This window comes from Colletotrichum destructivum, chromosome 1 (genome assembly GCF_034447905.1).
Source record: "Colletotrichum destructivum chromosome 1, complete sequence".
NCBI lineage: Eukaryota > Fungi > Ascomycota > Sordariomycetes > Glomerellales > Glomerellaceae > Colletotrichum > Colletotrichum destructivum.
Window position 1 is genome coordinate 6,720,878 of NC_085896.1, and position 21,933 is coordinate 6,742,810.

General features: G+C 53.1%; 6 protein-coding genes across 6 annotated transcripts; 3 read left to right on the top strand and 3 right to left on the bottom strand.

Moving 5' to 3' along the window:
* Positions 1–2,762: 2,762 nt before the first annotated feature.
* CDEST_02036 (uncharacterized protein) lies at positions 2,763–3,213 on the bottom strand (the record flags this gene model as incomplete). The annotated part of the gene is made up of 1 exon (XM_062918195.1): positions 2,763–3,213. The coding sequence occupies exon 1, from the start codon at positions 3,207–3,209 to the stop codon at positions 2,763–2,765; it is 447 nt and encodes a 148-aa protein (XP_062774246.1). The 5' UTR covers positions 3,210–3,213.
* Positions 3,214–3,642: 429 nt separating this feature from the next.
* CDEST_02037 (Putative serine/threonine-protein kinase, active) lies at positions 3,643–5,902 on the bottom strand. The gene is made up of 2 exons (XM_062918196.1): positions 4,377–5,902; positions 3,643–4,304 (listed from the first exon to the last, which is right to left on the bottom strand). Exons 1-2 carry the CDS (start codon positions 5,607–5,609, stop codon positions 3,663–3,665), a joined length of 1,875 nt encoding a protein of 624 aa, XP_062774247.1. The 5' UTR covers positions 5,610–5,902; the 3' UTR covers positions 3,643–3,662.
* A 147-nt stretch (positions 5,903–6,049) lies between these two features.
* CDEST_02038 (uncharacterized protein) lies at positions 6,050–7,423 on the top strand (the record flags this gene model as incomplete). The annotated part of the gene is made up of 1 exon (XM_062918197.1): positions 6,050–7,423. The coding sequence occupies one exon, from the start codon at positions 6,050–6,052 to the stop codon at positions 7,418–7,420; it is 1,371 nt and encodes a 456-aa protein (XP_062774248.1). The 3' UTR covers positions 7,421–7,423.
* Position 7,424: 1 nt separating this feature from the next.
* On the top strand, positions 7,425–8,706 carry CDEST_02039 (uncharacterized protein). Its single transcript, XM_062918198.1, has 2 exons — positions 7,425–7,435; positions 7,486–8,706. The coding sequence occupies exons 1-2, from the start codon at positions 7,426–7,428 to the stop codon at positions 8,259–8,261; spliced, it is 786 nt and encodes a 261-aa protein (XP_062774249.1). The 5' UTR covers position 7,425; the 3' UTR covers positions 8,262–8,706.
* A 5,173-nt stretch (positions 8,707–13,879) lies between these two features.
* On the bottom strand, positions 13,880–16,880 carry CDEST_02040 (Putative dynamin stalk domain, GTPase effector domain-containing protein). The gene is made up of 3 exons (XM_062918199.1): positions 15,024–16,880; positions 14,712–14,958; positions 13,880–14,656 (listed from the first exon to the last, which is right to left on the bottom strand). Exons 1-3 carry the CDS (start codon positions 16,839–16,841, stop codon positions 14,397–14,399), a joined length of 2,325 nt encoding a protein of 774 aa, XP_062774250.1. The 5' UTR covers positions 16,842–16,880; the 3' UTR covers positions 13,880–14,396.
* Positions 16,881–19,568: 2,688 nt separating this feature from the next.
* CDEST_02041 (uncharacterized protein) lies at positions 19,569–20,079 on the top strand. Its single transcript, XM_062918200.1, has 2 exons — positions 19,569–19,668; positions 19,718–20,079. Exons 1-2 carry the CDS (start codon positions 19,617–19,619, stop codon positions 19,954–19,956), a joined length of 291 nt encoding a protein of 96 aa, XP_062774251.1. The 5' UTR covers positions 19,569–19,616; the 3' UTR covers positions 19,957–20,079.
* Positions 20,080–21,933: the final 1,854 nt, after the last annotated feature.

Below are 21,933 nucleotides of genomic sequence, written 5' to 3' on the forward strand. Positions count from 1 at the left end.
TTCCTTTCGAGTCGTTCCTGGGCTGACTGTATGCTTGCTTCTGCTTCGGCGACCGCTGTGGCCACTGTATTGAAGGTTCCAATGATCGCTTGAGCTCCAATCCTCTGTATCCTGTTGATGACCTTCATCTGGGCTGCTCTGCACCTGTGTTTCCAGACGTTCGACGCATAATCTATTGTCGGCGCTACCGCCGCCACGAAGAGTTGCCTTGCCGTCGACGGAGATAGGCCCTTGAGTCGTCTGAGCTCCAGCACGGCTTCGAGGCCTTTCGACGCCGCTTCTGCCACGTGTTCCTTGAAATGGAGTTTGGTATCCATGATTACGCCTAAAACCTTTACGCGGTCTTTGGGCCTGACTGTGTCCCCTTTGATGTCGAAGGTTGAGTAATCTTCCGGTTGTCGCCAGTTACGGGTGAAGTGTATGATGGCCGTCTTGTCTGTTTCGAATGTCGCCCCGCTTCGTCGTTCGCAGTCGAGGGCTCGGTCAATGATGGCCTGGATCCCTTGTCGGCTCGCCTCTCGCGATGGTCCGGTGACCCATGCCGTATAGTCGTCTACAAATGCCAGCGATCCTCCATTCTCATCGATTTGGTGCTGGACCAAGTCGGCGTTGAAGAAAAGGAATAGGACAGGCGACAGCGGTGAGCCCTGAGGTAGCCCAGCTTGAGGCAGGGAGCGGACCTCCGAGTCCTGGCCGTTGACCTAGATGCTTGCTGTCCGATGCGAACAGAACGCATCGACCCACTTCACCAGCTTTTCCGGGATCCCTCTCGCCTTGAGTCTCTGAAGTAGCCTCTCCTTATACACCCCATTGTATGCGCCTTTGACGTCGAAGCTGACTAGACTGAGGACTTTTCTTTTCCTACATGCTCTGTAGATGTACTCTTGGAGCAGAACCAGAGCCTGCTCTGCCGATCGCTGCTTCCGAGCCCCGAAGTGGCTTGTAGGCAGGAGCCCGTATGTCTCGACAGCGTATGATATCCTCTCGGCCATCACCGACTCAAGCACCTTCCCCAGTGTCGACAACAGCGAGATCGGTCGCCAGGCCTTCGCAATGGTGTAGTCGTCCTTGTTCGGTTTCTTCAGCGGGATGATCTTTGCATGCCTCCACCGTGCCGATCCGAGCATCTCTTAGGCGTTGCTCCAAGATTTGGATTTGAAGCTTGTCCGGCTGTGCAGCAAATTCGTCTATGAACGAAGCAGAGTAACTTTGGTCGTCAGTCACCATTAGAGTTTGTAAGTCCGGCAAATCAGAGAATTCGATATGAACGGGGTCGGCGTTATAAACCCTTTCCGCAAGATAGGAGAGGTACATCAATGCCCATAATTTTGTATGGAATTCTTCTTCGATTTCCTTGCTCTTGTCGTCAAGGAGACAATTGGCAGCACCCTTTTCGAGAGCATTTCGTTGTCGTTGGTAGAATGTTGTGTCAATATTGGTGATTCCTTTGATAACTTTAAGTTCGTAGTTGCTTTTGTGGCGGTTGTACCACAGGCCGAACTTTCCATCAGATGCCATGTTGATTGTTGTGGTATCCGTAGTGGTGTAGTCAGAATGTTGCGCAGAACAGATGACTCGCTACCGGTAATGGAGACGTAAGAGGGGGCCGCACCTTTCAACGCTGGGCAGGGATGACCGTCAATAGACTTTTACGTAATCAGAAAGTAATGACTTTCGTCTGACTACCACTCTGACAGATCTTCGGTGTGGTCACCAGCGGCATAACAAATGGGGACAAGTGTGGTTATATTGCTGGACCTGCAGTTGATGTATGTAAACTAGTGGTGTCTATCCCTTGTAAGGTGACAGAATCCTTGCATGCTTCTATGCGAGTCATGGACATAACCCATCCAGAATGGTCTGACTGTACTTAAACAGGCCAGCCTGTCATTTCCACCTGGCCCTAGCTCCGTAACACTTATTAGGATAGCATTAGGCCCACAAGCCTGTGGTGATCCCATGCACTCTTTAGTACGAATAAGACACTCTTTTCTGCTCACTCATATATGCATATTCCGCTGGCCACCCTGACTAACCGTCATAAGGCAACCCCGGTCAGACTGTGCCTTTTGGCGAGCAATGAATGTATCGGGTCAGTTCCACTTAAGCGAGGGTTCGCCGCAGGCAGGGGGTGAGGTGTGCTCGGCCCCCGTTTACGAGCAGTGAAAACAGGTGGGGCGTGGCCTGGAGACCTTGGCTTCGGTCGAAGTACTGGAAACTTTCTGGCACTCTGCAGTTTGCCACGCTTCACGGCGATGGTCTGTGAGCGTATCGCCCTCTGAGCCAGGGTCAGATGGCGGCGCAGCGGTTGCATTCGCGAGGCATGCCCACCGACTGCGGCCGCACCGGATCCCCGTGAGTGCCGGTACGCATGCCAAAGCAGCTACCTTGTACGTTGTGAATGGGACCATCCGACTCTGCCACGTGGTGCGGCGGGGAAGCGTACGGTGTATGTCGACATGGGGCAGCAATCGGCTGGTGTTTGGCAACGCCCGCCTCGCCTAGTGGAGAACACAGACAACGATTACATCCAGCCCAAGACCGCCGATGCGCACCCTTTGAGGTAGCCGTCTGCACCGAGGGGATCGTGTTACACACATTCACGCGGAGCAAGTAAGGGGCGACTAATATGTACCTGCTTTACCTTGGGATGTTGTTAGCTACTCTGATGAGCTGTCGTCCACTGGCAAAGCTCATGCTTTACGGCCAGCACCGTGGAAATATCATGTTCGTGGCCCTCGCTCCCGCTCCCGCTCCCGGGCTTATTTCCACACCTGGACCAAGCGACTCTGGGTCCAACCACCCCCTCTAACCACGCACGTCGGAGCGTGACCAATCGTCGATAGCATCGTCTCCACACTTGCCTTGGGGTCTCGAGGCTGAGTGCCATGGACATCTTTCAGTTTTGCCCACAGCCAATTGGGACATAACGTCCTCTGGCCCATATATTTGGCGCAGTGCCCCAGTATAGAGGCGAACATGTCCGCGCAGATCCACATCTCCAGAGCCAGCCCAGCGCTGTCCAGGATAGAGCTCAGCTCGACTTCGGAATGCTGGAAGAAAAGGCATCGCCAACTGCGTCCGTCATGAACAAGACCATTAAACATGGGCCCGGTTCTTTCGTCGTGTGCTATGCACAGAATCTGGCGTGGGATGTTCACAAATTCAGCCGGTTGCAGATGTTGCGAGGGCTCTCGACGAGCCATCATATGGCCCAGGATCTTCTCTAGCTCTTACTCGTTGTCCGAGCAACAAATCACTTGAGAGCTGCCACGTCCCACCGTCATATTTCGAATGCGCATTCCACCGGACACTTCGGTTGACGACAACCTGCTCGGCGTCGTCTCCTGCTTACATTCCGTCGATGCCTGTTTGATTTCGTATCTCCAGGCTGGCAAGCTGGAAAGAGAACGAAGGAGAGTACTGCCAATACCTGTGGTGCCCGACTGGTCAATCAATCCCTCTGATTTCATGAAACCTCACATCCTCGACGGCGCACCACCTCCCTCCCCGATATCAACCAACTTACTCCTTTCCTAAAGAAACTGCGACTTGATGGCCTCCACACTCTGTGGAGCGCACGTTTTTGGAAACAAAATAAATGCGTCAACTGTCTGAGAACCTTTCCCTATCGAAGGCTCTGTGTATTGATATATGCCTCGTTATTCCAAGCCTTGACGCTGGAGTAGCTCGCTAACGCTGATCCTCTTCGAGACGGTGATGAGCATTTCTCTGACCAATGCCGCTAGCGGGGCGTGTTGAAGGCCACCTGAACTTCGGGATGCTTTCTCTACAATTCCCAGCCACTGAAACATAGTGTCCCACGCCGCGTTCCTCACTCCGCCTTTCCGCACATCCGCAATCATCCAGTTCAGTTGGGGCCGCAAGTCTGGGAGGGGGATTTTTCGGAGGACAAAAAGCATCACAACTCCCAAGGCAAAGACGTCGCCAGGCCCCCCCCTCTTACCGTTAATGGCGTATTCGAGGGGGACGTACCAGGGTGAACCACCAACGTATACGGTACTATCCTTCAACCCGGACGATAAGCCGAAATCGATGAGAACAGCACCGCGGGTGCAGTTGAACAGAATGTTCGCTGGCTTGATGTCGTTGTGCACGATGCTCTGGCTGTGGACGTAGGAAATCGCAGAAGACATATCAGCAAGGATTCGCTTAGCTTCATCGACGCCCAGCGTGCAGTTCCCGCAATGCAGGCGGTAGGAGGCTAGATTCGGCGCATCCACATGCTCCATATAGAGAGACAAGAACCTAGCATCGGCGCCATAGAGGCTCACGATGGCCGTCTATTCGGTGGAAAGACCAGTCAGTGCTCTTGTTTAGAGGCGGCGCTGGTGTAGGAAACACTAGTTGCTTACATGCTGAGAGAGCTTGGAATGATTTTTGACCTCCTTAAGCCACATCTCCGATGAGTGAACGATCTTGGGAGCTGACTCGTCAGGCATGCCTGACGACACCGGGTACGATGGCGTTCGGAGCACCTTCACAACAGCAACCCCGGGCACACGTGAGTGCTCAGCTTTGAAGACCAGCGAGTTCTTCATGAGCATGATGGTTTCGCAGTACGTTAGAGTGTAGTTTTCTCGGTGGTCGGTGATATTGGCTTTTGCGCCGGGTTCTAGCTGCTCCAACGGGTGACGGACACTTGAAGCGATCCAGCACGGCTTCTCGACTGCTCCTCGCACAGCGACAACACCCACGTCGTCAGAGGCGGGAGCCGCCTGGAAGGCAATGGTACCCCCAGGCTTGAGGCTGGACTCCTCCAGCTTCCCTTTCTTGACCGGCTTCATTGGTTGAGACGCCTCGAGCACCCTTTTCGAACTCTGTCGCCTCCGAGTGTGTGCCTCGACCGCCGTGACGGAGACATACTGGCGCGGAAGGATAGAAAGTTTCAAGATGTGCAGCTCCTCTGCTGTTGCAAAGACGGACCACAGTCCAGGGTCCAGGAACGTCGGCGTGCTTGGCTTGAGTTCTATCACTGATCGTGTAATTGCCGAAACATTATCCTGCTGACCGGCAAACCTCTCCAGTATGATAGAGTCCGCATGCATATTAATGATGACTATGCGGTCTCCGCCGGGATCGCAGTAGAGGTTGAGGTTGAGCGCGTCGCCTAACGTGATCATCCGCGGATTCATGGACTGTCTGCATACGGAATCGACGAGGATATGAAAGCCCATATCACGCCCCGACTGCTCAACGGCGAGCTTACTGACCGCAGGACCGTCAGGCCCCGCGGCGGCATCGAGGATAACGGGTTGTTGAGAGGATGTATTGGAGCTGCCCTGAGGAGTGACCTTGATAGACATGGGCTTGCGTGGAGATGGATATAGTATGATCCTGACGTTAGGCCATTGGGTTGGTCGATCATATTCTTTCGAAGTGTCGTTCTCTGGACCTGTAGACTCACTTCCGAGCCTTTGCCGGAGTTCAGCTCGCGTGAAAGGATTTGTGTTGCCCGAGGACACCTGGGAATGTTCTCTTGCAGTATGTACAGCGTGGACCCTTAGGAGTCCTTGGGCGAATTCGCTCGACGTGAATGCGTTTGTAGTGGCATCTGAAGGAAGCAGTCCACTTTGCTGACTATTCATGATGTTGTGATGAAGAACTGGTTATCCGCTTGTGATCTAGGTCAAACGTTCCCGTTGAGCCTGCCTAGGTGCGTAGAGGAGGAAAGGATGGGGTTCGGGGGGTACATATAGCATTTCTACTCTCATGAGAGCACAACGGCGCACGATAGTTCCAAACGACAGTACCTGCCTACCTCCCGGTTACATTTGCTGTGGATGGCGGCTATCCGATGCCGCTGCCCAGCCTGGCGGCATCTGAAACGATGAAGCAGCTACATCCTCCAATGAAAGCCCCATGTGCAATGGGATGGGAAGATTTAGCAAGGTGGCCATTCTGTGACTATTTATAGCATTACATCCCTCGTGCCATTTTGAGGGACAAGTCAGAGGGATTTTTCCGTTTCGCACGTGTATATTCACGTGACCCTTTTAAAGCGGGGTCCATCACCCAATCTCTTCCTATGATCCAGTTTCATTCGGTTTTCTTGTCACGCCGGCAAACAGAGCCTCACAGCTCCGAAAGCCTTAACTTTGCTGATATGAACCCGCAGCTCCCAGATCCCAACTACGCCACTGAGACAGAGTTTCGGTGGCCTTGGTGGAAGTTCCGCTTACCTCCTGAGCACCTGTTTACCTCGCTTCACGACCGCTTCAACACTAAACCAAGCGCCATTCAAGATCCTTGGGCATTCCACCGCGATGTTGTCGAGTGCGCCAACGATGCAGCCACCGTGGATGAGTTCTACAAACATCTTGCTACGCGGAAAGATCAGCGTATCAACGAGATGAACGACGCATGGGACGAGATAAGCTGTCTGCTTGGAGGGACATCAGCGATATGGTCTTGCCCCTGCCTTGGAGGGCATGAGCAAGATGACAATTCGGCAAACAACTGCTCGGCATCCCGATGGAGTGCATTCCTGCGTCTTTGTCAGAGCATGTCTTTTGATCATCTGGTGATGTTCTTCAATGAATATGCCAGCGACGAGCGCAAGCGCCAGAACACGGAGCAGGAAGAGTCAAGGAGAAGGCTTAAGAGTTTGTGGCCACCCCGGAAACATGCTTCACGGAACGAACCCGCCGACAATGCAAAGCTACTGGAGCTCGCAAGCGGTGCAGAGGCCGATCCAGAGCCCAGCGCCGAACCACGAAATACAAAAGCCCACCCGATCAAACTCGACACCGCAAAACCGCACCCTGCACCGAACGATACACAGACGAACCTGCCTTCACCTTTGTCTGCGTCTTCAAGTCCGGTACAAACCTTTCAGAAGACGAGGAAAAGGAGGAGGAGCACCAGCGAAGCAAGTGATATGGCAGGTGAGAGTCATGTGTCTTCTAAGATGGACACCCCCTTGGGTATCTGTTCGGTGACATCTTCATCAAGCCTCCTGCAAGGAGAGCGGGGGATCACCGGGGAGACTGATCAGAGAATGTGCAATAATGTGCAAATCAGCAGTGACCCAAGCTGCACCGGCAAAGTAGGACGCCATCCGTCAAACCAAGGAGCCAGCTTCTCCGTCTCTCCGGAATCTAGCCCCGACGAGACTGCCCCAACAAGAAACATGGTCGACCAAGACGCCGACCCTGGCCGACAGCGACTTTCCACTGCAGTTCTCAAAAGTCCGCCTACGCATAGCGACCCATCCCTACTGCCGCCGGCGTCACCTTTCAGTGCTCTTCACGAAGAGAGTTTCCCGACATCTCCATCGGCATCTACACCTCCTTCTCTCCCTTCGGCAAAGCGGGAAAGTCGCAGCAACGAGGTAGGCGCGAGCGACTATGGTTCTCCACAGCACACGGGGAAGAAACGGCGACTCTTGCAGGGCTGAGCCCGATGCTAGTGCGTACATGTTCTGTCTTTGTGGTGCATTGATTCCACTTGTTGACTAATAAGTCCCAACTGAAATTGCCGGCTTGTCTCCCAGTCTTGTCGGTTCAGGCTCGCATCGCGCCAGCGAGGAAACCCGCGATTCGACCGTGGTCGATACCCGAAACAGACCATCACACGAAAGAATAACTACAGCCACTCGCAATGCGGTACGTAATGTTGGTCGAACTGGCAGCTTGAACAACTTCACCCAATTCTTGTGCGGTTTAATTATCGGTTGGCAGAGCGATGAGAAGAAACAGCAGGCGCAGATCGACTCCGCGGTCAATGCCGGTAGTGACAATAAGGACGCCGATACCCAAGGCGTTAGCGACGCGCATGGCGATGCATCGGAAGTTGGAGGCGATACATGGGAGCCTGAGAATATGTTTCGTCCCGATGTCGACCCGTCACCTGGTAGGGCGAGTAGGTGGACGGGTGGAACGCTTCCTTGCAGAGAGTTACGGATTGGCATGATGCGGAGGAGATATCTACAGAACACGAAGTGCTGTTGCCCTCATCAACGGGCCTGTACTAAAGGTGATCAACAACAGAACGGGGAAAGAGAACAACCAGGAGGGGAGGGAAGCGCCATGGAACGACGACCCTGGTTGATAAGCACGAGACCAGAATCCCCAAGTCACAGGTTGTCGTTCCAACCATGGTCTCTGTCGCCGCACCCGACAGCAGACAAGTTCTGTAAGCCGTGCCCTTCAGGAGAGCATAGCTTGTCTGCTCCTACTAGACGAGGATCCAGAGAACTCCCCTGGGGGGGAATCCTTATACGCAACGCGACGGTTTAGCGAGAGTCACTCAACCAGGAAGACGCCTTTTCATGAGAGTGACGAGGGCAAGGGTATCGTGCCGAGCTGAGTCCCAGCAGGCACGGATGGACACGAAATCATACGTGTTTACGTACCTACCTGGCCTCGCGCCATATGAGGAGGAGCCGACATCGACGTCCTTAGATGTGTCTCACGATAGCAACAATTGCGCCGCACCTTGAGGAAATGGAAGAACCCAGAGGCCATACTCACCTGTGTCAGGCCTCTGCTGAAGATCATGCCAGTGGTCGGCCTAGGATTATATCGTGGACTGTGCGTGCTGTTAGTATCAATTGTCCGTGATGGAGACAGGAACACCTACGTGGTTGTTGATGCTGCCCTCATCGTTGAGAAAGACTCTACGATAGCGTGTACATGGTAGCATAGGTATTACCATCTTCAGCATTTTACGCCAATTCTGAATGAAGGTTTTCTATCTTGCTGGAGACCCTTCGGTGAGTTCCTCGGTCGAATTGCGATGCAATTTTCACACCCTGAACGTCTCGAATCCCTCTACGAATAGTCTTTCGGGCTGTTCCTCGTGTGAGTCATGTTGAACTGTGTCCGGTAGCCAACACTGGGCATCTTCGGACACAGAATCGTCTAGGCTTTTCTCTGGCAGGCAAGGTATAGGTGCCATCGTGTCATTCAGAGCTCAAAGCGCAAGTCTTTGCCTAGTTGCTCAGCTGGGCCCAGGCCATCGGCTTTTACAAACAGCTCGACCAACATTATGACAAGTGACCTTGTGTCACCCGGAAGCTTGTCGAGAGCAGGTAAATCAGCCAAAGGCTCCATTTCCGAATCGGGACCGCCCTGTTTCAGAGGCCTTTCCATAATAGCCTCATTGACAAACAGTGTGGAATGGTTTGGTGTCGGGCGATACGGTCAGAGGGATAAGCGTAAATGAGTGTTCTATTGGTCGTACTGTGGAACCGAGTAATCAATGGCACAGAGGGGGCGACCCATTGTTGTTCGGGGTTTCTGCACCGTTATCTACTTGATATTGACCTGTTAAGCGCTTGGTAACTTTTACGTCGATTTGCATCCCCATACTTGCAGGCGCCCGGTGATGGTAGACTTTTGCGACTCTGGAGAGCAGTTTATCCGGGTCCAGACAGACAAGTAGACAAGGGTTTCCAAGCCGGATGTCTCTCCGGTGCAAGGATGTGCGGAGGGCCCCCTGGTGGAGGAGCGGATCAGGTGGGTCCTTGTTCGTCCGGGTTTGAGGCTGATTTGCAGCCAAAGCTAGGAATGAACCGGTGCCACAAGAACCATTCAATGATGAGATACGCTCAAATACAGCGCGACCAAGACTCCGCTGAGAAATGGTTGTTTGTTCCAGCCTGTCGATCACTTGAATGGTTTGTTGGTGCTGTGAAGTCTCGACCAACAGTTACATCGATGTGGATGTCAGGCGCCGTGACGACAAGAGACAACTGCATCGTTACACACTAAACCGGAATGTGCAGATGCTATCACACTTCACGTCCATTCATAGACCTCCTGTCAGACTGCTAGCCACGTAGCCTGGAATGTGACAGCCCATTAACGCGGACGACCGGAAGCCATTAAAGTCCGCGAGTGGTTTGCCCCTGCCAACCATCCTGGACTACTTTTGGATCGCGAACTACCCTGGTTCATGCACGTATGACATAACCAAAGGTGTGGCTAAGCACATCGGCTAATGAATATGTCAAATGGTCAAATGCAATGTGACCAATACAGGAGTGGGTGCGGCCCGCTTCAGCCATCGGTATCCAATCGGATGATCCGCAAGGCTGCACGAGCGCTGTGTGATAGAAGAGGGGAAGTAGGTCTTGCTTCACCTTGACAGGCTCCTTGTCAGAAAAGGCGCCTGCCGTTCGTTGACCAACCAGAGTGTCGGCGTTGAATGGGGCCATTCCGATAGCCATGTTTAAGTCAAACAGTGCGAGGCCAAAAGCGCCATGCAAAGAGCAGTTCAGCGGCTGCAACGGGCAGCTTTGTGCCATGATTTTGGGCCCGATCTTCAACCCTAGCGTTGTGAGAAATAGCCACGGGCGCTTCCAGTTCCGCGACGAATGAGATGACACGTTGGCTCAAGCTTGGCTGTTGGAAGGGCCGCAAGCGGCGCAGGAAATGGACAGTTGCTCCTCTGATTGGCCAACTTACACCATGGCGTGTTGTCGTACAAGGAATGGCCCGGTAAAGTTGGAGTAAGATCCCCCCTTCCGGTTGGGCATCCAGTGAGCACACTGGATGCTGCTTGAAAAAGCAGTAGGACGATGTGGCAGACCCGCCACATGCGGCGTGTGCCTAGCTCGCTTCCTACCCGATGTTTTCCAGGTGTGTTTACACTAATCCAAATAAATTGAATGCGCTCTCAATACCAACGGTCGGCAGGCGCGCGCCTTGTTCGGCCACGAAGGATTACCCAATAATGCGCGATGAATGTTCCACACGACCCAGGCAAATCGCCACTGCAGATGCATATGCAAGATGCCTCCAGTGAGCACACTGGATGCTGCTTGAAGAAGCAGTAGGCCGATGTGGCAGACCTTCTCGTGGTGTCCGGTGTCAGTGGGAGTGGTGGGTGTGGCGCGGTGTGTAGCGCGCGGTCGAAAAATCGCGGTTGGACGGTGCTGTGAAAATTTTCATCGGTACTCTCGAACCTACAAACGGACTACGCAATCAACGACCACCGCACCACCCACGCCATTTCCGAAGCCAACAAGCTACACGGGGGATACTGGCGTAAGAAAACCATCCGACTTGACATTGGCTGACGTCGATGAAGAGACAGGACAACCTCCGGCCCAGGCTCGGGAGGCGGACGAGTCGAGCATCATGAGGCATCGGCGCGTGTCCCGGCGAGGGCTCGGAACAAGCCTACGTGCTCTGGTCGAGCGTAATGGAAGTTGTTAAGACCGACGGGTTGACATGGTGTCAGCAGACTTGTTAAGCTTCGAGCACAGGAAAAGCGGCCGGACCGATCCCGAGGACACAGCGCACCGCGATCGAACACCACACGGCAGACATGGGTTGGGTTAGTGGACGGAGTGCGAGTAGTCGTGCCGGCGCGGCGGCTGCTCTGCGCCTCTGATCTGCAAGACATGGTCGGCTGCGATTCGGAGACGAGTCGCGGTAACGAGAAGCTGGACCTGGGGCTGCGCCCGGGGTTTCCGGTGGGCCGTAGCACCGTGGTCGTGACCAGAAGGCAGCGGGGAGCTACGTTCTCAGTTCGTACCTGGGCCGTTGTGCGGAGGGATAGGGCAGATACATCAGACGCGCTCCCAGCTCGTACCTGGGCCGCCCTCGGGCGTGGTATCGCCGGTGTGTCTGGTATATCGAGATGCCATATCTCTCCGACACAACGTGGTATCGCCGGCGTGGTAGCCCCTGCACTTGAGACCTGCGGAGACGACACGGTGGCTCGAGAGGACGGAGGCGCATGTCGGTCGGCTCAGAGACGGGATTGCCGTTGCGGCTGGCTTAAGGTGCAAACTCGGATGACGCGACCGTATGGCCCGTACCGGATACGGGGCGGCACCGTCTCGGCTTTGCCGCGGGCCGAGACACTCCTGTGGGAAGGTCTCCAAACGGAGCAATAGGCTAACGGGGTCGTTAAGGCGTAGCCACGGCCGGCCGAGTGGCTTCCCGGAAGGAGTGGGTTGTTCGGGGCCGACTTGGTCCAACACCAGATCGACGAAAATGGAGGTTCGTTAGCATTCGTTGACGACTATACGGCATGGGTCACCGGACCATCGCGAGAGGCGAACCGACAAGGGATTCAGGCCATCATCGATCGAGCACTCGATTGGGAAAGGCGAAGCGGGGCGACCTTCGAAGCAGACAAGACGGCCATCATACACTTCACCCGTAATTGGCGACAGCCGGAAGACTATTTAACCTTCAACATCAAGGGGGATACAGTCAGGCCCAAAGATCGCGTTAAGGTCCTAGGTGTGATCATGGACACGAAACTCCACTTCGAGCAACACGTGGCAGAAGCGGCGACGAAAGGCCTCGAAGCGGTACTGGAGCTCAGACGACTCAAGGGCCTATCTCCGTCGACGGCAAGGCAACTCTTCGTGGCGGCGGTAGCGCCGACAATAGATTATGCGTCGAACGTCTGGAAACACAGGTGCAGAGCAGCCCAGATGAAGGTCATCAACAGGATACAGAGGATTGGAGCCCAAGCCATCATCGGAACCTTCAATACGGTGGCCACAGCGGTCGCTGAAGCAGAAGCAAGCATACAGTCAGCCCAGGAACGATTCGAAAGGAAAGCGAGCAAGTTCTGGGTGCGTCTCCAGACTCTGCCTGAGAGTCATCCGCTGCGACGTACCAGACCTCGGAGCTTCAAGAGGCACATCTCACCTTTCCAGAAGATGGCCGCAGCATACCGGGACCTACCAGTAGACAGGCTTGAGACCATCGAAGCGTTTCCACAGGCACCGTGGGAATGCCGAATCCATACGATAGTGGAGGAAGACGGCGATAGGGCGAGCAAGGCGACCCAGACTGGGTGGGCCGTGAGGGCTGCAACAGGCAGCTCGGCAAGAAACGGAATCGTGGGCTACGGAACAGCAGTACTGCTCCCTTTGTCACACAGGAGAGGCGGCTCCACGGCGACAGCATCAAACACCGTCGGCTCTAGGACGGAGCAAAACCCGTATAAGGCGGAACTCATGGCGATAGCAGCGGTGCTGGAGTCTCTCTCGAAAAGGATCCGTCATCGTGCTATCTATGTGTTCTCGACCAACAAAGCGGCCGTCATAGCAGCAGGGAGTCCGCGACAACAATCAGGGCAGCAAGAAATCCGTCGCATAAACGAGGCAGCCAAGACTCTCACAAGTAAAGGCAACAAGGTTACACTCTTCTGGCTTCCGGCAGAAGTAGAGCCCGACCTCAAGCTGAAGGCGAAAGCAGCGGCGAAAGAGAGTACGCAACAAGGAAGGACGCCGAGGAAGAAACCAACAAGGGCCTACTCAACCACACTCAGAAACGCATTGAGGAGGGTACAGAAGTACTGCAGACTGCCAGAAGGGGTAGGACAGTTCTCGAAAAGGGTTGACGCTGCCCTGCCGGGGAAGCACACACGGCAACTGTACGACTCATTTTCATGGAAGGAGGCCAGTATACTGGCCCAGCTGCGGACGGGGATGGCAAGGCTCAACTGGTACCTGCACCAGATCGGGGCGGCCGCCTTGGATCAATGTGCATGCGGACAAGCAGCAGAGACGGTCGAGCATTTTCTCTTCCGGTGCAACCTATTGACAGTACAACGCGCACCGATGATCCAACGAACTGATACGCACAGAGGCAATCTGTCATTTTACTTGGGCGGGAAGGCCGCATCCGACCCCGACGATTGGTCGCCATGCATGGACGTCGTAAGAGAAACAGTGAAGTTTGCCATGGCAACGGGACGACTCGATATGCAGATCAACCAAACGTAGGACAACAACAGCACAATATCACAGCACCAACACTAATCACCGACTAACCCCTCACGCGCCCTCGTGCCACCGACAGCAGCACTCGCTTCAGCCGCCGAAAATAGAGACCTGAACACTTGGAGGAATTGGCTCCAAGAGTACCTGCTACTAACCTTCACGAGAAACCGCAAAGATTGGAAGGAGTAACCACTGACACAGACGGGAGTGGATCTTGCTTCTGGGTTTATACAAGATCAGGGTAAAAACTCAACAAGGGGAGCATGTAAGATAGACGTAAGAGCCCTTTATGGCTTAGCCAGGGCGTAATAAACTCTGTGTGTGTGTGTGTAGAAATGCTGGCTGGCTGAATACTATTGGGAGGTTGAGTCTGTGTTGAACAGTGGAATCTGGATATATGAGGAGCTTACGTGGCGACTTGAGACTTCTCTGCTTGGAGAATGGACAAGATCGCCAGTCGAGCGGTCGGGAAAATACACTCTCTTGGCCCCAGGAGCACGCAACATGGAATTATTCTTTGTCATGTGCTTGACAATGGTTGCGCAGAGAAAGGACAAGATGCAACCGCAAGATACTATAGTGCCTACGAATGTGGCACAAACCAACGTTCTGCAAGCAACCTATGCATATCCTTATTCGGTTCCAAAGCCCACAACAACAGCATAATCCCTTGTGTTCACTGCACTATAGCTTGCCTAGTTACAGTAATCCCCCATAGATCCTCAGGTTCTTCCTTCGCGGCTGTTTCAATACCCCATGTAGACATAGGTTTTTCATCTGAAACCGGCATATTCTGCTCGGGTACAGCCCCGGTTCCCCTAGACTCCAAGCCAGCTACTGATGATCCCGCTTGCGTCGAATGTCCTGAGATGACTTCAGACTCCTCTGGTCCCGTCAGGGACGTGTTCTCGTCAGGATCAACTTCTCCCACAGCATCTATCAAGGAGTGTCAGTACCCTGAAGCAAATATTGATAGAACGTACGGTCTTACCTGAATCGACTATACTGAGTCTGCTGAGAGGTCTCAGTGTCTGGAGTCCAATCTCAAGAACTTCCTGTCTTTCAAGACATTGTGCGCGCTCGTCGATTAGTTGTTGGCTTTCCGCTGCAAGCTGTCGGACTTGATCTTCGGCCATGTCAAAGACGACGTTGGAGGTGAATAGATCTGGCAGAGGCCGGATCAAACAGTTTTCAATGGCGAGAACGCTAACATCATCGATAAATCTCTTCAATGCGACCTACAGAACTTTTAGCACTGAGACATGTATCGGAAATAGCTTGTACAAAAAATGAACGTACTTACCTTGTAATAGGCCTTCATATAATCAATTGCGGTCTCACAAGCGTAGACTTCCATGTCTACTTCTGTCGTGTCCAGCAAATGTGTCAGAAGCACCGTTGGCTTCACCAAATATTCTTGATTTCCGATTCTATCACCAAAGAAGTTCTCAAGGGCGGTCTTCATTTGCACCCGGCGTCTAGCGGCTTGCACTTTTTGCACGTTCTCGGTTAGGTAATGGTTGTAAGTTATTGGGTGACCATCGGTGTGTGATTTGATCAACTCGTCCAGTTTGTTATCAAGTCCGGTCTTGAGACTTTCGAGAGTCATACCAACAACGCGCATAAGCGATTCGCTTGTTTCGGCATTGGCCACGTAGGTCAAGATGGCGTACGTCTCATTTCGAACCGAGTCCAAAATTGTGTCCTTTGCTGCTGTTGCCAACTGCCGCCACGGCCGGCACTGTTGAATGAATAACTCGCTGATGATCATCGGGTTATATGTGCCTGGGAGCTCGCAACCTCTGCTCCGCCTGATGAGCTTTTTCACCTCGTCAATGTATTCGAGGCGGCTTATCTCCTTTGTACCAGAAATACCGGTCTGTGAAGAATGCTCCGTGATGACTCTGCTCTGACCTTTCATCTCCATGTCTGCCGCAAAAGCTGTCAACGTATTTTGAACGACCGCTCGTAAACGCCTCTTATATCCGTCTTCACCAAGCGCGTTGCCAAAGAAAGAGTGACTGTAGTTTCCTTCTACTGCAGCTTTCATCAAGATAGAAAAATCTTGGCTTATTCTCAGTAGATACTGGCGCTGCTCTTTGATTGTTTTTCGTGATGGACCGATGTGCTTCAGCCTCTGGCGACAATCCTCGAGGCTGGTTTCAATGTCGCGTAAAAGGCCGGGGAGCTGAAGAAGGATCTGGTCCTTCAATACGTTGCTCAACCGGGGCTTAAGTGACTTGATACCAAGAAATCGTGGGGTAATGGAAGCCCAGACTCCAGATTTGAAGAAGGCGTCCTCGGCCTTATCGCGATCTTCCGTGGAGGCGTCTCTCATCTGAAAACTGCGATTTTTCAGAACATGCCAACCGAGCCGAAACTTTACGTCTTTGTTTTGGACGAGTTTGAGGTATGCTGCCTCGCTCTCTGACCCAGCATCCAAGGTGTCTGGCTTGGTAACAAGGCCCAATGTGCGAATCCCTCGTGGATCAATCTTGCGGGTGAGCTCGGTGACCTCTTGAAGCGCAAAGTCGCTCTTTGCCGAGACGACAGCCAGAATGATGCTTCTTGGTCTCGCCATGTATTTGCGCACCATTTCCCTGACGATTGTAGCATCTTCGAGAGACTGGTCCTGATTGCCGGCCCTGAAGAGTCCTGGAAGGTCGACTATTGTAAGATGCGGCTGAGACGGTCCGCGTATCTCAATGTGGAGGATATCGGTGCTGAAGACCTTTTTGTCCGACAATCCCATGGCAGACTTCGCATCCTCGACGACTTGGCCAAGGAAGTGCTCGTTGATGTCAACTTGAGGTCTGAAGTTGGAGATTTGTTCGATCTCCGCTAGAGTTCTTTCGGGTGCAGGTATGATCGAAATACTAATCCCCGCATCAGCGTCCCGACGCAGGACCAGCTCTGTCGCGAAACGAGTACAAAGGTTGTCCTTGGTGGGAAAGGACATGCCCGAGATGGCCTCTAATACCGAGCTCTTTCCGGCAGACTGCTCGCCGCAAACAATGATCTCTGGCAAGTCAACATATCTGCTGATGCCTTGGGAGCGCAGCTTATCGATATTGTCAAGTAAGTCGCGATGCTCGTCCGATTCTAACAAAATAGGGCCCATGTTGCTAGGTGGCACAGCTACAGGTGCGAATGATTTTTATTCCTGTGGTGGGGTACTGGAGATCATAGCTGGCTCTTTATATGCCGGAAGCCCCTCGGCCATGCTTGCACATATTGTCTTGCCAAAGTCTTGTTCCTGCGGTGTGACTCGTTTCAAGTACCACAGTCTGCCCAACTGGCAAGCTGGTACGTCAGGCCGATGTGCATTGCAGCACGGACCAGGCATTCAAGCTCTCTAAGCTAAAGCAACAAGATTCTTCCCCCACCTTCTGCTCGGGCGGGATGGCAAACGCCGTTATCGTTGTGGAGAAGTTTGTGGTTGGCCTGCCGAGCGCGATGACACCTCCCGATGGTGGAGTTTGTCTTTGCCACTGGCGTACCCATTGCTAGCTGGCGATGCTATTTAAGCGAAGCAATTATGTTATCAGCTTTTGCCCTGGTCCTGGTAGATGGTTGGGGGTCAGAGAGCTGCCCTAGTCGCCGGTGTGGTCTCACCAGAGAACTTGTGTTTCATTCCTACGCTCACCGACTGCGTGGCTGCTGCATGCCAATATACGCAAGGAACAAGGATGCCCAGCGATTATGAGATTTAACGTGGAACTAATTGGCGCGGGCTTGAAGACCTTCAGACCGACAAACCTGCCCCCCTGAGCCCGTACAGCGACGGGTTTGCCAAGGCAGGCGCGTAGCGTTCACCAACCCCCACCTGTGGTGGGTACAATGGGGCTCCGTTAGCGGATGGGTCCCGCACAATCGTACGTATGTATGTGGAAGAACATGGACTTGAACTACCCAAGGCGGGCGGCGCACCCTGCATGCTCAAGATCGCCTCGCTAGCGGGCGTCTTGGGGACGTTCTCAAAGCTAGAGCAGCGGCCCCGGCTTTCCAGCGCTTGTGCCAATCGAATAGTATAATCCCTGCAATTTTGGCAAGGTTCTCCTGTCCGAAATCCCGCCTCAGCCATATGCATCCAATCGGATTTCCGTAAGGCTGCACGAGCGCCCCTCTGTGTGATCGAACGATAGAAAGGATTCCTACGTAGTTCTCGCTTCCCCCTGAGAGAGGCGCCCTGCCGTTGCAAGAAGCAGGCCACAGGCGCTTTCAGAGTTCCGCGACAAGTGAGATGAGACAAGCAACGATGTCGAAGGCACTGGAGTTTCTTGGAAGGGCCAGGTCTGCACATCAGCGAGAAAAGGAAAACCTCGACACCACGCACTGTATGTCCTGTGCAGGATGGTGGCCGCTACCTCGCCTGCCCCAAGTGACCCACTGGCCGGCCTATAGCAACGTCAGGGCGAGGAAGGGCTTGCTTTGATAAGAAATCGCGTGCTGAAGCGCTTGCAAAAGGAGCTTGCAGAACCACCTAGGCAGCACAGCAACTTCCAGCGCATGAGTGAAGCTGGTTTGGAGAGCCGCAAGAGGCTGCCCCATTTGCTTCAGTTGGGATACGCTAAGCCGTGAGAGAGGCGGGCAAACGGTGTTGCAGTGTCCAGTTGGAAGATACATCACACTGAGTAGGTGGTGTGGACCAGCGTTTGTTTCCACGTCCAATGAAGCAGACCTGGCTCCTGCCGAGAAACTCGAGTGTCTCTCATTTTCGCTTCTCGAGTCATCTCATTCGCCGCGGAACTCTGGAAGCGCCTGTGGCCTGCTTGTCACAACGCTAGGGGGATCGCCCGAAGTCATGGCATAACGCGGCTCATTCCCGCCGCTGAACTGCTCTTCGCATGGCGCTCTTGGCCTCGCACTCTTTGGCTCAAGCATGACTATCGGAGTGGCCCTGGTTCAACGCCGACACTCCGGTTGGTCGACGCACAACAGAGCGCCTTTTCTGACAGGCCTCTCAAGATGAAGCAAACCCTGCTTTCTTTCTCTCATCACACACACGGGGAGCGCTCGTGCAGCATTGCGGATAATTTGATTAGGCATCGATGACTCAAGCGGGTCTGTGTAATAGGATGCCCTGTCAGAATTGATGGGAACCATTTGATGCACAAATGTAGGAACGCCTTGGCCGCGGCGCTGCCGGAAAAGTAGCTTTTGACACGGGCCCAGTACACACGTATGCGAGGCGCTGTTGAAGGTGTGTTTATGAGATACGATGTACGTGGAACACCCTTGGGCGTCTACCGCTCAGACTTACATTTTTTCTCAAATCGGCTCTTTTATTTATGTTCTCCTCTGCGAGATTCGTTCACAAGTACGCGATTGGCTGGCCCGAACTGCCTCCTCGACTTCCTTCTGACCTCCCTCTTGGGCTAGGTGAACCTTTGTATGGCCGCCATCACAGACGTCTGTTGGAGCAGGTGCCTGGTACTGTTCCTCGCTCCTAGTGTGGGCACCAGGCCGGCTTCGGCGGTAGAGCGGCCGGCCACATACGAGCTAGCAGCCCATGCACTAATATGCAGGTTGTGGCCATATGCCGAGTGTGTTGGCCATTGGTATCGTAGTCTGTGAGGGCCCAATCAGAATAAGGCTGAAGCGCTCGATCTTTGCACGACGAGTACATAACTACATCTGTGCATATCCCGTACCATAGTAGGTCTGCCTGAGCATGTGCATCATGTGCACATGAAGGCTTCCACGCCTCGCCACGTCAGCCATGCGAACGCCCGGCGAACGCTGAGCTCCTACAGCTGCCTTTGCTTAGATAATGGAGCGGCTCAGGCCAACCGTATTTCCTATTCTATTTAGAGGGCAGGCCTCTCATGACTCTTTGAACTCTTGTGCTGACACTATGATTACCATAAATTCCACCACTTCATAGTTTTGCGTTATGGCGCGAGGTACCTACGAAGAGGCTGCGGCCCTGCAAGCATTGATACAATGTAAGAATCTTCATTTATGTATGTTCGGGCTCTAATTCAATTCAATTAGCGAATCTGCGTCTATTGTATCCGTCTCAGAAAACTGAAGTGGTGACATATGACGGCGAAGGGAATAACGTCTATGCCTGCGTAGTTTGTATCCGATCGGACGGCGAGCCTGATATCTTGGTTCAAGGAAATCCAGGGGACAACCATGCATATGCTCTGTTGAATTCTGCGTTAGAGCAAGTTTACTACAAAACTATGCAACTGTTGGGGGAGAAGTTTAAAAAGACAAACGCTCAGTAGATCTTTCTAATCACTTGGGCTACCTCGCAGAAGACCTTGACACTAGCTTAAGGTAGTCAGGTGCATTTTTGCTCTATGGCGCCTCGAGGCTATATCAAACACTGAAAAAAAATTAAAAAATACAAGCCAGGCTATGACGTATCTTGTCCTATAGTTAATGTGTAGCTAAGCTATGTGAGAATAAATCCAAAGGTGCCAGAGAATAGGCATTCCTTGAAGCCAATTGTCAATGCTCGCAACATGATGTCAAGCATTCGGTCACCTTGCTTTTCTGAGTTTCACGATCGACTAGAAAAAGGCATTTTTAACTGGGTTCCCGGCTTCGAACAGAGTGAGCGATCGACCAAATCAACTCATTTGGTAACTACCTCCCCGCAGTTGAATTGACATCTGGCCAAGTATGTTTTAGTTAGATTGAAGTTGGAGGAGGCTGCTCTCAGTTGACCACAGTTGGTTATTTCGGACCAACGGACATCTCCGGTCTTCACATCTCAACGCCGATCACATCCATCACTACCACGAGGAGGGTAGGACAATACCCTCCCTGCTCTATGACCGCATACTCTGCACCATCCCAATAGTGTGTCGATTAATATGAGTTGGTAAAGGCGATACCATCTTTCCCGCGCTACTGAACGACCTTTGGCCAGGTAATGTCAAGTCGGATGGTTTTCTTACGCCAGTATCCCCCGTGTAGCATGTTGGCTGCGGAAATGGCGTGGGTGGTGCGGTGGTCGTTGATTGCGTAGTCCGTTTGTGGGTTCGAGAGTGCCGATGGAAACTTTTCACAGCACCATCGAACCGCGGTTTCTCGACCGCGCGCGACGCACCGCGCTTCCCTCGCCCTTCCAACTGACACCGGACACCACGAGAAGGTCTGTCATATCGTCCTACTGCTCTTTCAAGCAGCATCCAGCATGCTCACCAGAGACCTATCAATGTACTGTAATAGACAGTTCACGAACTCAGAGACACCATTTTCAATTCAAGTGAACAGGGAACTGCCTCGTAACTCGACCCGGGATGCTCCCCGGCCAAGCAGGCTCCACCTGTGGCCATATCACACTGCATGTTTGGCTTGCCGCCACTCGGCCTGTTGTTTGGACCGACAACCACAGCGTGACAGTGGCCATACATGTAAGAACATGGAAACCGATTTCGAATCCTACTGTATGCGAGCGGCGCGTCGCCGCAATAAAAAGGGGTCATGGCTTCGCCATGACTCGCGATACCCTTGACATCACCCTGGCACGTGATCCCGTGACAGCTTGGCCTGCACGGGTCACACCACTCCGATGGAAGGGTTGTGGCCCGTGCACAAGCATCTCAGTTGGACTTCGCCGATTGTACCTGGCGGTTGACCTGGATGAAATTGACCCATCGTGATGCACCGAGAATAGGATGCAGTCAGAGACAGAGGAGCGTTGTGACAGTAAGAACGAGCGTAAAAAACGCGGCTCAGCCCTTGAGACAGTCACTTAAACCGAGCTATTTGTCGCAACCATCACAACCGCTCCTTGCTGGAACTCTTCGGTCGGCCGTGGCTGTGCCGTAAGAGTTCCGTTAGCCGCTAACTCTTCCTGAAGACTTCCCACAACTTGTATCGAATTCATCCAGCGGCTGTTCCTGCAATGATTGGCCCCACCCAAGCCCGATCAGACCAGTGAATCGATGCGAGTGGACATTCTTGGCCTTGTTTTGGGAGTCTTGATTGTTCTGCTAGTCAATAACAAATCAGAACGTCGACGCTCGGAATTGACAATTGGCTACATCACAACCACGTGTTAACAGTTGCTTCTGGCTATGAGGGCAAGGTCTTCCTAGCCACTCATCAAGGGTCTTGCTCGAGCCAGTGTTCCGAGCCACACACCAAGTTTCTTAGTGGCTATACTATTTGCCCTCAGCAAGATGTCGATTTGGCTCTTGTTCGCAACTACAGTATTCACAATCTCCGTATAATACACTTCCACCTCTTCT

Excerpts from the sequence above, each read along its gene's own strand:
- CDEST_02040 (XM_062918199.1), bottom strand. The coding sequence starts at position 16,841 with ATGGGCCCTATTTTGTTAGAATCGGACGAGCATCGCGACTTACTTGAC. Across the intron at positions 14,959-15,023 it reads ATATGAAGGCCTATTACAAG|GTCGCATTGAAGAGATTTAT; the intron begins GTAAGTACGTTC and ends AAAGTTCTGTAG. Across the intron at positions 14,657-14,711 it reads ACTCAGTATAGTCGATTCAG|ATGCTGTGGGAGAAGTTGAT; the intron begins GTAAGACCGTAC and ends ACTCCTTGATAG.
- CDEST_02041 (XM_062918200.1), top strand. The coding sequence starts at position 19,617 with ATGGCGCGAGGTACCTACGAAGAGGCTGCGGCCCTGCAAGCATTGATA. Across the intron at positions 19,669-19,717 it reads CCTGCAAGCATTGATACAAT|CGAATCTGCGTCTATTGTAT; the intron begins GTAAGAATCTTC and ends CAATTCAATTAG.
- CDEST_02037 (XM_062918196.1), bottom strand. The coding sequence starts at position 5,609 with ATGAATAGTCAGCAAAGTGGACTGCTTCCTTCAGATGCCACTACAAAC. Across the intron at positions 4,305-4,376 it reads ATTCCAAGCTCTCTCAGCAT|ACGGCCATCGTGAGCCTCTA; the intron begins GTAAGCAACTAG and ends TCCACCGAATAG.